The 12,583-nt window shown below is 39.6% G+C and overlaps 1 protein-coding gene across 1 annotated transcript in view; it reads right to left on the bottom strand.

The window, feature by feature from the left end:
- The window catches only part of LOC137375298 (mitofusin-2-like), a 94,921-nt gene that overhangs the window by 16,941 nt on the left and 65,397 nt on the right, over positions 1-12,583 (bottom strand). Inside the window, exon 15 of the mRNA XM_068042251.1 lies at positions 381-536. Within this exon, the coding sequence (XP_067898352.1) occupies positions 381-536 (156 nt within the window). The remainder of the gene's footprint in view (positions 1-380; positions 537-12,583) is intronic.

Below are 12,583 nucleotides of genomic sequence, written 5' to 3'. Positions count from 1 at the left end.
TTTTTTCAATCCTAGTCTTGCAAGATACTTTCTCAGACCTCCATGAGGGGAAGTCTTACAAATGGTAAAATTTAGCTAGTGTGATTATTCCCACATCACTGTAGTGCATCTCCAAGCATCGCGTGGTTGTCATGTGCAGGTGCTCAAGGGTCCAATGCCCAACTTTCTCAAAGGTAACATGGTTGTAAAGGAGTAAAGCAGTTATAAAGTTAAGATATAACCAGTCTGAGTTGTGAAAACTGATTGAAATAATCATTACTGGTACCACAAGTGATATGGTAGAATGACAGCACAGGAGCCCATTCAGCCCAACGTGCCTGTGCCCATCATGATAGTTCTAATCTTAGCTTAATTCAGGATCTATTCAAAGAAATACTTGCCACTCCTCCAATAATGACAACACCCACTGAAGTCCGCGATGTCAGAGAAGCTAATCCAGTAACTAGGGTAATCATCAGTTCTTCCTGTGCCATGCTTTCTTGAGCAAGCACAGGTACATTTGTCACAGTTGGTGTCATGGGTATAGGTCGAGGAATCTAAAGTACGAAAATGTAAAAGTGTGTAAATTTGCATTGTATTGTAAATGAAAAAATTAGTAATTATAGGAACAGGAATAGGCCATTTGGCCCCTTGAGCCTGTTCCGCAATTCAATGAGATCATGGCTAATCTGCAAGCTTACTCCATATACCCACCGTTGTCCCATTTCCCTTAATACCTTTAAGAAATATCTATCAATCTCAGATTTAAAAGTAACAATTGATCTAGCATAAATGACATTTGTGGAAGAGTTCCAAATTTTTACCACCCTTTGTGTGCAGAAGTGTTGCCTAATTTCACTCTTGAAAGGTCTGAATCTAATTTTTAAGATTATGCCCCTCGGTCCCAGACGCCCCAACTAGAGGTCATAGTTTCTCTCTCATCAGTTCCCCTTAATATCTTGAAAACTTTGATCAAATCGCCCCTTAACCTTATAAATTCCAGGGAATACAACCCTAGTGTGTGATATCTCTCCTCGTAATTTAACCCTTGGAGTCCAGGTATCATTCTGGGAAAACTACATTGCACTCTCCCCAAGGCCAATATATCCTTCCTAAGGTGTGGTGCCCAGAACTGCTCACAGTACTCCAGGTGTGGTCTAACCAAAGCTTTGTATAGCTGAAGCATGACTTCTACCCCCTTGTATTCCAGTCCTCAAGATATAAAGGCCAGCATTCCATTAGCCTTTTTGGTTATTTTCTCTACCTGTTCATGACATTTAAAATGGACCCCGAGTTTCTTTGGCCCTCTACTGTTTCTAGCTTATCACCGTTTAAAAAGTACCCTGTTCTATCCATTTTAGGTACTACTTACAGCATCCTACCCTCAGCAGGAGAAGGTTGAGATTTTGTTGACGTGCTCACAAAACCAAATGCCTGTGCAGTTGAGCTGTTTGTGGCTTGATTGGCAGTGCAAGATGATGTTGGTTGAGCTGTTAGTCTTCTCATGAGGTAAGGAGTCAAATGCCATTTTTGGCAGGGTGACTGCGTTTGACACCAATGTCAACGGTGGAATGGGTGCCTCAGTCATCATTAGTGCAGAGGGACACATATTCTCAACATGGAAAAAATCTGGGAACACACATGTTCGAGTTAGGAACATGGAAAATAAAAGTTAGGGCCAGTTTCCATGTTTAGAAAAAGGGTGAAGCAAAAAAACTGCAACCAGAATCTGATCACAATTACAAGAAGAGGAAAAGTGAAAATATTACAAGGTGGGTTTAATTATGGAAAGTTTTGTCATGTTATTCTAAAAGTTAAGTAAAACTTATCTTCAGCATAATTTCTGTGTTGTTTGCACATGCATTCAGAAATCAGCTGATTTGGGAGCTAGCTGAAATGGCCCATAAGCTACTGCACTACTCTGGTCTGTACACGACACGTTATTGCAATGCACATTAGGAAAATGCAAAAATCTGAACAGCAGTTTCTGTTCTCCTGGCAATTTCAAGGATGAAGTTTATTGACTGTCACATGCCTGCATCGGTAGTCTTTTGCTACGGCAACTAATGTACTTAAGTTTTGTAGCTGGGTTTAGTGGAATAGTGTAGATTACAATCCCTGAATCATTCTTTGCAGAAAATACAGTAAATCCCTAAAACATGACAGAAAAGTACCATGCACGAGACAGTCGGGAGAGTAAGGAACAGGACAGGAGCGGTCCCAAGGATTTAAACCGAATCGCAGTAGTTCAGTCCTAGGCTAAGGAACCAAATGGAGTGGCAGTGATAGATCAAAGATAAGAGTACTATTGTGCACTTATTTTCCATTCCGGTAGATTATTTTTTCTATTCCGGAAAGTGAGATCTGCTATTGACACAATGATTTGTAAGTGAAAGTGATTTTTTTTTTCAGATTTGATTTTTTAAATTGTAAAGTTAAAGCCAGCATAAAATCTACAGTTAACTGTACCATAACTTGATTATAATTTTTAATTTTTCTTTTACTATAATGTTCAGATTGTAATGATTGACTCGGAGGTAAATATCTACCTGAAAAATAAGATATCCAAGAATCATATCTCTTGGCAAAAAATTATTGGGACTTGTACAGTGAATGCATACTTCTGATTTTAACCATTTGGCTATCAAAACTAGCACTTCTGTTGGTTCTCAGACAAAAACAATACTTGACAGCCTGGCTTTTGCTGTACCAATAATAGCGAGGCTGTTTAATTTGCTGTTATTACTGGGCAAATCTGGCAGCAACATCTAGCATCTGCACATGTACATTTAAATGTAAAAATCAGGAAGTTGCTGTCAGTGATACCCTGCTCCTCAACAGTATGTGCCGTTGCAGTCTTCATCGGCTGAATCTGCACAGAAAGCACTGCTAAGACACGAACTTAAGCTAATTACCCTCTATTATTGCACTAAAGACTGATGAAAAATATAAGCCTTGTTCAATCAGGAGTAACTGAGTTTTTAAATGGCTTAGTAAGGCATAATTACTACCGAACAACTTCTCTGTGCCTGAAATTTTACACGTAGGAGCCTCGTTCCCTAAGAAAACTAATGCAGATTTTTTATAAACTTAAATATATTTTTTTGAAGTTTGCGTTTTTCTATTCAAGTCTCTTCCTTAATCACATGTGTATGTCCCATTATTTTGCTTTCTGCACAACAATTTAAAATGCAATTTTTATTTCCCGTTGTTTTACTTCCTGCTTTGATGTCTGTGAGGATTCCTCAACCTGATTGGTTGATCTGCTTTCTGCTGCTTGTCCTGTTCACAAATGCTACAGAACCCTGTAGAGGGCGCCAAATTCAAACTGACACCAGAAAAGAGGAACTCTGCAAGCCCACAGAAACTTTGTGGGCAGATACTTGCGGTGAATGGCAAGCGTTGTTCCTTCGCCGCTGACTGCAAACTCCGGGTAATTATCTTTCCATCTCTAAAAAAAAATCTAAACTCTTATGTAGTGCACATTACACTTCAATGATTTTAATCAGCACCGCTAATCTGAAAGCCACACTTCAATTGTGTTACACTTTGAAGTAAACAGGATCTGTTCAGTTAATCATCCTAATCTATTCAAGATTCTGAATGCTACACTATGAATCAAGAAACAAGAACCAAATACCACATAATCAGTCAACTAAATCACTCAGTTCCTTCAAATTCTTATGGGCCACCATTTTCCTTCCTCATGCAGGTCAGTATGAACAGATAAAAGTGACATTTATAACAAACCATTAGAAATTATACCATTCACAAACTTAAACATAAAAATTAGGTATTTAATTTTAGAAATGCATACAACAGTTTTACTATACACAGGCCTGCCCCTCTCGGTCTGAGATTGCAGCACCCTTACAGGCTGGACAGTGGTGAGTTCCAGCTTCTGATGAGAAATTCTGTATGCATGGGATATGTATCTTCAGCCATGCTGGTGTGTAAGTTCACAATCCCAGATCTTACTAATGCAAATATATCTGACATGCATATCTTTCAGTATCACCAAAGTGTGTGTTTCTTTTTAACCTTGTGTCAGTCATGTGATATATTATTTCAGTAAATTTGCTGTATTACAGCAATGATCATATTACTGTTGCACTTCACCTGCAGCAGACCGAGGTAAACATCATAAATTGCAATCCAGGTACTTGACTAATGGTGAGAAATACTACAGAAGATGTACTACATATGCATAATTAACAAAAGAAAATTTGATGTCACAAGCAGATGGTATATATCCTGGAAGATATAACCACTTTATATGTATGCCAATCATACAAAAATCTATACAATGCAACAGAGTTCTCTCACAGCAAAGAAACAGTCTGCTAGTTAAATTAACAAATCAGATGAATTGAAATTTTACAATCAGAGCCTCCAAAGAAGCTGAAGAATTAATCTAGCACACATTTCAACCTTTCATCCTCTTCTGAATGAAAATTAATTTAAGTACACATCCTGGTGCCCAGATCTATAACAATATGGCTGGAAGCATGGAAAAGAAGTAATTTTGCTGTACCCTTGAGATCATCATGGAATCTTAATATTGTTCTCCACAAACTGACATGTTGCCCTTGTAAGCCCATATCATCCTGTGTCCTCAAGTCTTTGACTCTTAAATTTCTGACTCTATTTTCAGCATGTAGTCACTGAGCTCTCAGCAACCTATCATATTTTGATGCTTGAACTGGACCATTTAACAAATATAATCAATTTATTTTGTGCTAAAAATAGATGGGATTTCATTGATTAGAAGAGATTACAGTAATGACATTCTTCTTGCACTGCATCCCTTAACAAATACAGATTTCTATTTTTTAAGATTTATTAAACAATAAAAAATTGTTTAAACACAAAAATATAAAGTTTTTTTTTTAAACATTTAGTTTGAGTCATCATCATACTCAATTTTACAAAATAACAGACTCGGAAATTGGGCCAGAATTTGCTGTAGCAGGGCATCTAACACAGTCTCTTGTTAGACTTGCCCTTGCAGGTTTATGTTTTTTGTGGCAATTTGCTGAAAGTGATAATTTCACGGCGAGGGAAACAGGGCAATTGGGACCTGAGTGAACAGGGCAATTAACTGTGTATCTCCTTAACTAACCAGATTAGAGGATTATGAAATAAACAGTTCAAGGACTGAGAAAGAAGTATAGATTAGAGTGGGTGAATTCAATGTCAAAGCAGATAGAGAGAAATAAAGAGTGGGAAATAGATTGAATTGAGAGAGAAAAAAGAAACAGAAAGGAATCAAAGGAATCCAACAATGCATACTTGAAGGAATGAGATACCACACTTGTAATAGTTAATTTTCTGCACCAGAGATGTTGATTAGCAATAATTAGCACTCATCGTATTGTCAAAAGAGTACTTATACTTGAAATGACATTCAGTGTCGAAGTTAGTGCATATACAACAACTTCATGCCATCCAATGCATTTCAAAAAGGGTGAGGCAATTGAAGAAGTGAACTCGGACAGCAATTTTTGGATATTCGCATTTAATTGCACATCTGCCTCTCGCTTGACGGTGCTGTACCATTTATGCAGAATTAACAGTGAGCGCTATTAGCTTCAATGTTATTTTGACGGCAAATGCTGTCCCAATACATTTAAGCTTATGGCAAATTGAATAAAATGCTCCTTTTAAAAAAGGAAGAGGAGCACTACATCAAGCAATGTATAGCACATTATTGTGCTATGAACATATGAACATACGAATTAAGAGCAGGAGTAGGCCACTCGACACCTCTCCACCATTCAATAAGTTCATGGCTGAACTAATTACTCCACATTCCCACCTACTCCCAATAACCTTCCACCCCCTTGCTCATCAAGAATCTATCTACCTCTTAAAAATATTCAAAGACTCTGCTTCCACTGTCTTTTGAGGAAGAGAATTCCAAAGACTCACGACCCTCTGAGAAAAAATTTCTTCTCATCTCTGTCTTAAATGGGCGGCCCCTTATTTTTAAACAGTGACCCATAGTTCGAGATTCTCCCACAAGGGGAAACATCATTTCCACATCCACCGTCAAGACCCCTCAGGATCTTATATGTTTCAATCAAGTTGCCTCTTACTCTTCTAAATCCCAGCGATACATGCCTAGCCTGTCCAATCTTTCCTCATAAGACAGCCCACCCATTCCAGGCATTAGTCTGGTAAACCTTCTCTGTACTGCCTCCAACGCATTTACATCCTTCCTTAAATAAGGAGACCAGTACTGTACACAGTACTCCAGATGTGGTCTCACCAATGTCCTGTATAGCTGAAGCATAACCTCCCTACTTTTGTATTCAATTCCCCACACGATAAACGATAACACTCTATTAGTTTTCCTAATTACGTGCTGTACCTGCATACTAACCTTTTGCGATTCATGCACAAGGATACCCAGATCCCTCTGCATCTCAAAGCTCTGCAATCTCTCACCATTTAGATAATATGCTTCTTTCTTATTCTTCCTGCCAAAATGGACAATTTCACACTTTCCCACATTATACTCCATTTTCCAGGTCTTTGCCCACTCACTTAACCTATCTATATTCCTTTGTAGCCTCATGTCCTCTTCAAAAGTTACTTTCCTACCTATCTTTGTGTCATCAGCAAATTTAGCAATCATATCTTCGGTCCCTTCTTTTAAGTCATTTATATAAATTGTCAAATGTTGAGGTCCCAACTCAGATCCCTGTGGCACACCACTTGTTACATCTTGCCAACCCATTTATGCCTACTCTGTTTCCTGTTAGCTAACCAATCTTCTATCCATGCCAATGTGTTACCCCCTACACCATGAGCTTTTATTTTTTGCAATAGCCTTTGATGTGGCACCTTATCAAATGCCTTCTGGAAATCTAAGTACAATACATCCACCGGTTCCCCTTTATCCACAGCACATCTAACTCCCTCAAAGAACTCCAATAAATTGGTTAAACATGATTTCCCTTTCACAAAACCATGTTGACTGCGTGATTACCTTGAATTTTTCTAAATGCCCTACTATAACATCTTTAATAATAGCTTCCAACATTTTCCAAAAGACAGATGTTAAGCTAACTGGCCTGTAGTTTCCTGCTTTCTGTCTCCCTCCCTTTTTGAGTAAAGGAGTTACATTCGCTATTTTCCAATCTAAAGGAATCTTCCCTGAATCTAGGGAATTTTGGAAAATTAAAACGCATCAATTATCTCACTAGCCACTTCTTTTAACACCCTAGGATGAAGTCCATCAGGACCTGGGGACTTGTCAGCCCGCAGCTCCAACAATTTGTTCAGAACCACTTCCCTGGTGATTGTACTTTTCTTGAGTTCCTCCCTCCCTTCCATTTCCTGACTTACAGCTAATACTGGGATGTTACTTGTATCCTCAATAGTGAAGACCAATGCAAAATATCTGTTCAATTCATCTGCCATCTCCTTATTATCCATTATTAATTCCCCAGACTCACTTTTTATAGGACCAACACTCACTTTAACTCTTTTCTTTTTTAATTATCTATAGAAACTCGTACTGTCTTTATATTTCTAGCTAGCTTTCTCTCGTACTCTAATTTTACCTCCCTTATCAATCTTTTAGTCATTCTTTGCTGTTTTTTATATTCTGTCCAATCTTCTGACCTGCCTCCCACCTTTGCGCAATTATAGGCTTTTTCCTTAAGTTTGGTACTATCTTTAACTGTTGTAGTTATCCACAGATGACAGGTCCCACTCTTGAAATTTTTCTTTCTTGTTGAAATGTGTCTATTCTGTATATTCTGAAATAGTCCCTTAAATGTTGTCTGCCACAGCATCTCTATTGACCTATCCCTTAACCTTATTTGCCAGTTCACTTTAGCTAGCTCTGCTTTCATGCCCTTATAATTGTCCTTATTTAAGTTTAAAATACTAGTCTTGGACCCACTCTTCTCTCCCTCAAACTGAATGTAAAATTCAATCATATTATGATTGCTGCTACCTAGGGGTACTTTAACTATGAGGTCATTAATTAATCCCATCTCGTTGCACAATACCAGGTCTAATATAGCCTGCTCTCTGATTGGCTCCAGAACATATTGTTCCAAGAAATTATCCCAAGAACATTCTACGTACTCATTTAGGCTACCTCTGCCCATCTGATTTTTCCAGTCTATATGTAGGTTAAAATCCCCCATAATTATCACTGTACCTTTCTAACAAGCTGCCATTATTTCTTCCTTTATACCCTGTCCCACAATGTGGTTAATGTTAGGTGGCCTGTACACCACTCCCAAAAGTGACTTCTTGCTTTTATGATTTCTCATCTCTACCCAAACTGCTTCTACATCCTGGTCTCCTGAACTTAGGTCATCCCTCTCTATTGCGCTAATACCATCATTAATTAACAGAGCTACCCCTCTACCTTTTCCTAGCTTCCTGTCCTTCCTAAATGCCATGTATCGTTCAATATTCAGGTCGCAATCTATGTTGTCCTGCAGCCATGCCTCTGTAATGGCTATCAGATCGTACTTATTTAATTCTATTTGTGCTCTCAATTCATCTGTTTTATTTCAAATACTATGTGCATTCAGATATAGCACCTTTAGTTTTGTACTTATTACTTTTGTAACCCCTAGCCTTTTCTGTTGATTTACTTTTAGATTTGTACGCTCTGTCCCTTCCTGTCAGTCTGTTCATCATTTCCCATATTAATACCCTTCTCTCTTGCCTTGTCCGACTCCTTGATTTACCATATCTTCCCAAATTTGATCCCTTGCCCCCACTATTGTTTAAAATCCTTTCTACTTCCTTAGTTAAGCAGCTCGCTAGAACACTGGCCCCAGCACGGTTCAGGTGTAGACCGTCCCAATGGTACAGCCACCAGTTTCCCCAGTACTGGTGCCAGTGCCCTACTAAGGTCCAGGAGTTTTTAAACAAGTCTGTTCTTTTGAGGCCACAATATCTGATTGTCATAAAAAGGCACATCTAAGATCAATTGCTGTTGGTGAAGGAAGGTTGCAGATTGGCAGGTATCTGTAAATTCCTGCCACAACATCAGGAAGAGCCAGCATTAAAGAACTGCCTTTCTTCCTCTTTTTATATTTTCGGCAATCTTAATAATGAGCCACATCATAGAGATTTACCAATCTAAAATACAATAAAAACCATACAACTATGAATACTTCCTGTTGTCTCATACACTTCCTGTCAGAATTTGATTGACTCCTTTTTGACAATTTCTCATGTCCGAGTAATGTACATTCCAACAGTACTGCCTGTACTTTGCAATGCTCCTGCTCTGTTCGATGAGTGTGACTTCCAGTCCTACATGGCTGAGATGCCAATGGAAGAACACCAGGCCTGGGAGTGGATGAGGACACTTCTCTTCATCCCAGGGAGTCTTATGCTCTTTTTTAGCCATATTACACATTGTAAGTTGCTACTAGTTGCTATCCCAACTCCCACTTCCCATCCCACTCGCTGATCTTTTGGGCCTGGCCTTCAGACCTCCCCGTCACCACCTGCCTCCCTCTCCCATCAACCATTATCAAGCCTGTATCTCTTCTTTTGCTGTAGTTCTGAAGTTTGGCCTCAATTATGTTCCTTTGCTGGATTTCCTAGTTGGTTTCCTTTGCTTTCCATGGTTTCCTCTCCTGATCTTTGTCACCACCTGTATCCTAATGCACCCAAGTTTCTAAACTGAGCAGGGAAATTTTAATCTTTTTAAATTTTGCATGGTGCTTATAAAGTATTCACACGTAATGCACAACATATTATGATGAGATGAAGGTGTGTCTTTTTAGAATCACAAGGCCTAACAGATGTCAAATAAACACAGTAGATCAGACTTTTAATTGTTCTTCAGACTGAAGATCGGAACCCTAATTTGCTTCCTTTTAATTGTGATTTTTCTATCAGGATTTACAGACATTCTGGCTCCTGTGTCAATTAAAGCATTTTATACTTTGTAAGAAAGTGTGATTGCAAAGTCAAGGACATGAAATAGAGTCACAGAGTCGTACAGCATAGAAACAGGCCCTTTGGCCCACCATGTCCATGCTGACCATAATGCCTATCTATACTAATCCCACCTGCCTGCATTAATTCCATGTTCCTCTATGCCTTTCTAATTCAAGTACCTGTCCAGATGCCTCTTAAATGTTGTTACTGTTCCTGCCTCCACCACCTCCTCTGGCAGCTCATTCCAGATACACACTATTGTTTGTGAGAAAAATTTACCCCTTTGATCCCCTTTAAACTTCCTCCTTCTCACCTTAAATCTATGCCCTCTAGTTTTGGTCACCCCTACCATAGGAAACAGACTCTGGCTATCTACCCTATCTATGCCTCTCAATTTTATATACATCTATTATGTCCCCACCCAGCCTCCTTCGCCCCAGGGAAAACAGACGCAGCCTATCCAATCTCTCTTTATAACTCAAGACCTCCAAACCAGGCAACATCCTTGTGAATCTTTTCTGCACCCTCTCTAGCTTAATCACATCTTTCCTGTCGTGCGGCGACCAGAACTGCACACAGTACTCCAAGTGTGGCCTAACCAACGCTATGTACAACTGTAACATGATATCCAAACTCTTGTACTCAATGCCTCGGCTGATGAAGGCAAGCGTGCCATACGCCTTCTTCACCACCCTGTCTACCAGTGTTGCCACTTTCAGGAAACTATGTACTTGCACCCAAAGGTCTCTCTGCTCAACAACACTCTCCAGGGCCCTGCCATTCACTGTATACGTCCTGCCCTGGTTTAACTTCCCAAAATGCATCACTTCGCACTTGTCTGCGTTAAATTCCATTTGCCAATCCCTTGCACACTTTCCCAGTTGATCTATATCCTGTTGTAACCTTAGACAACCTTCTTCACTGTCCACTACACCACCAATTTTGGTGTCATCTGCAAACTTAATCATGCCCCCTACATTCACATCCAAGTCATTAATATATATGACAAACAACAGAGGGCCCAGCACCGATCCCTGCGGCATACCACTGGTCACCGGCCTCCAATCTGAAAAACAGCCCTCCACTACCACCCTCTGCCTCCCATCACCAAGCCAATTTTGTATCCAATTGACTAGCTCACCCTGGATCCCATATGTTTGAATCTTGCGGACCAGCCTACCATACGGGACCTTGTCAAAGGGCTTGCTAAAGTCCATGTAGACAACGTCCATCGCCCTGCCCTAGTCATTCCTCTTAGTCACCTCCTCAAAAAACTCAAACAAATTAGTGAGACATGATTTCCCACGCACAAAGCCATGCTGAGTATCCCTAATCAGACCTTGCCTTTCCAAATGCATATAAATCCTGTTTCTCAGAATCCCTTCCAATAACTTTCCCACCACTGATGTCAGGCTCACTGGCCTGTAGTTCCCTGGCTTATCCCTGCGGCCCTTCAACAAAGGCACAACATTAGCTATCCTCCAGTCTTCCGGTACCTCACCCGTGGCTAACGATGATACAAAAATCTTTGCCAGGGCCCCAGCAATCTCCTTCCTTGCTTCCCATAGTATCCTAGGAGACACCTGGTCAGGCCCTGGGGATTTATCCACCTTAATGCGCTTCAAAACCTCCAACACCTCCTCCTTTGTAATGTTGATATGCTCCAGGATATCGCTGTTCCCTCCCTTGAGCTCACTAGCTTCCATGACCTTCTCCACGGTAAATACAGATGAGAAGTTATCATTTAAGACCTCGCCCATTTCCCGTGGCTCCACACATAGGTTACCATACTGATCTTTAAGGAGACCTACTTTCTCCCTAGCTACCCTTTTACTCTTAATATACTTATATAATCTTTTAGGATTCTCCTTTATCTTATCTGCCATACATAATGGACATTCAATTATACTACTAGAAGAGCTCCTATTGGAACACCTCATAGTAAATTAAATGATTTGCTATTTTAGAAAGACACAATTAAACGTAAAGCATTATTCTGTTGCTAAAGTGCAGGTATCTGTCCTGTTAAGGCTACACGTTATACAGTTCTATATTCTTGAAATTAATGGTTGAGTGTATTAGCATGCAATGATTTTCTTTCTCATTTTGCATTACTGCTACAGCATCTCTCCCATGAATTTTCAATAAAACTACCATATAAAAAGTCTGAGGAAGGACAAATATCATTGTATTAATTTCATCTTTCAAACTACTCTTGACTAAACTCCAGGACTGATTACTGAACATTTCATTTCTCAAAATGCAACAAATTTAACTCAATGTAGACTCTCAATGAATGAGCAGTCACAGCCAGGACACCAACAAGCTGCTGACCAACCTCATATGCAGAGATTGCAAATAGATATTCAGAAGCACAGACCTTTGTCGTGAGTAAGTCCAGGCGTTATGACCAGGTGAGACAGGGATCTACGGGTTCCCTCTCAGTCTTTACCTAGTTTAACCTTAACAGGGTTTAATTTTAAAAACGCGTTTTAGCTCCCCCAGTGAATCCTTGTTCACCGCTTTCCAATTGTAAGGCAACGAAATCAATTCAGACAGGTTTTCTTAGATTTAATCAAGAAAGGTGGAAGTTTAGTAATCTTAAACTCTTAAGTTGGGTAATGGCTACGAATACGCAACGCAACCACATTAACATGCATATGTGATAAACACA

This window comes from Heterodontus francisci, chromosome 11 (assembly GCF_036365525.1).
Source record: "Heterodontus francisci isolate sHetFra1 chromosome 11, sHetFra1.hap1, whole genome shotgun sequence".
Lineage (NCBI taxonomy): Eukaryota > Metazoa > Chordata > Chondrichthyes > Heterodontiformes > Heterodontidae > Heterodontus > Heterodontus francisci.
Note: the sequence above shows the minus strand (reverse complement) of the source record. Positions and strands in the feature narration are given on the sequence as shown.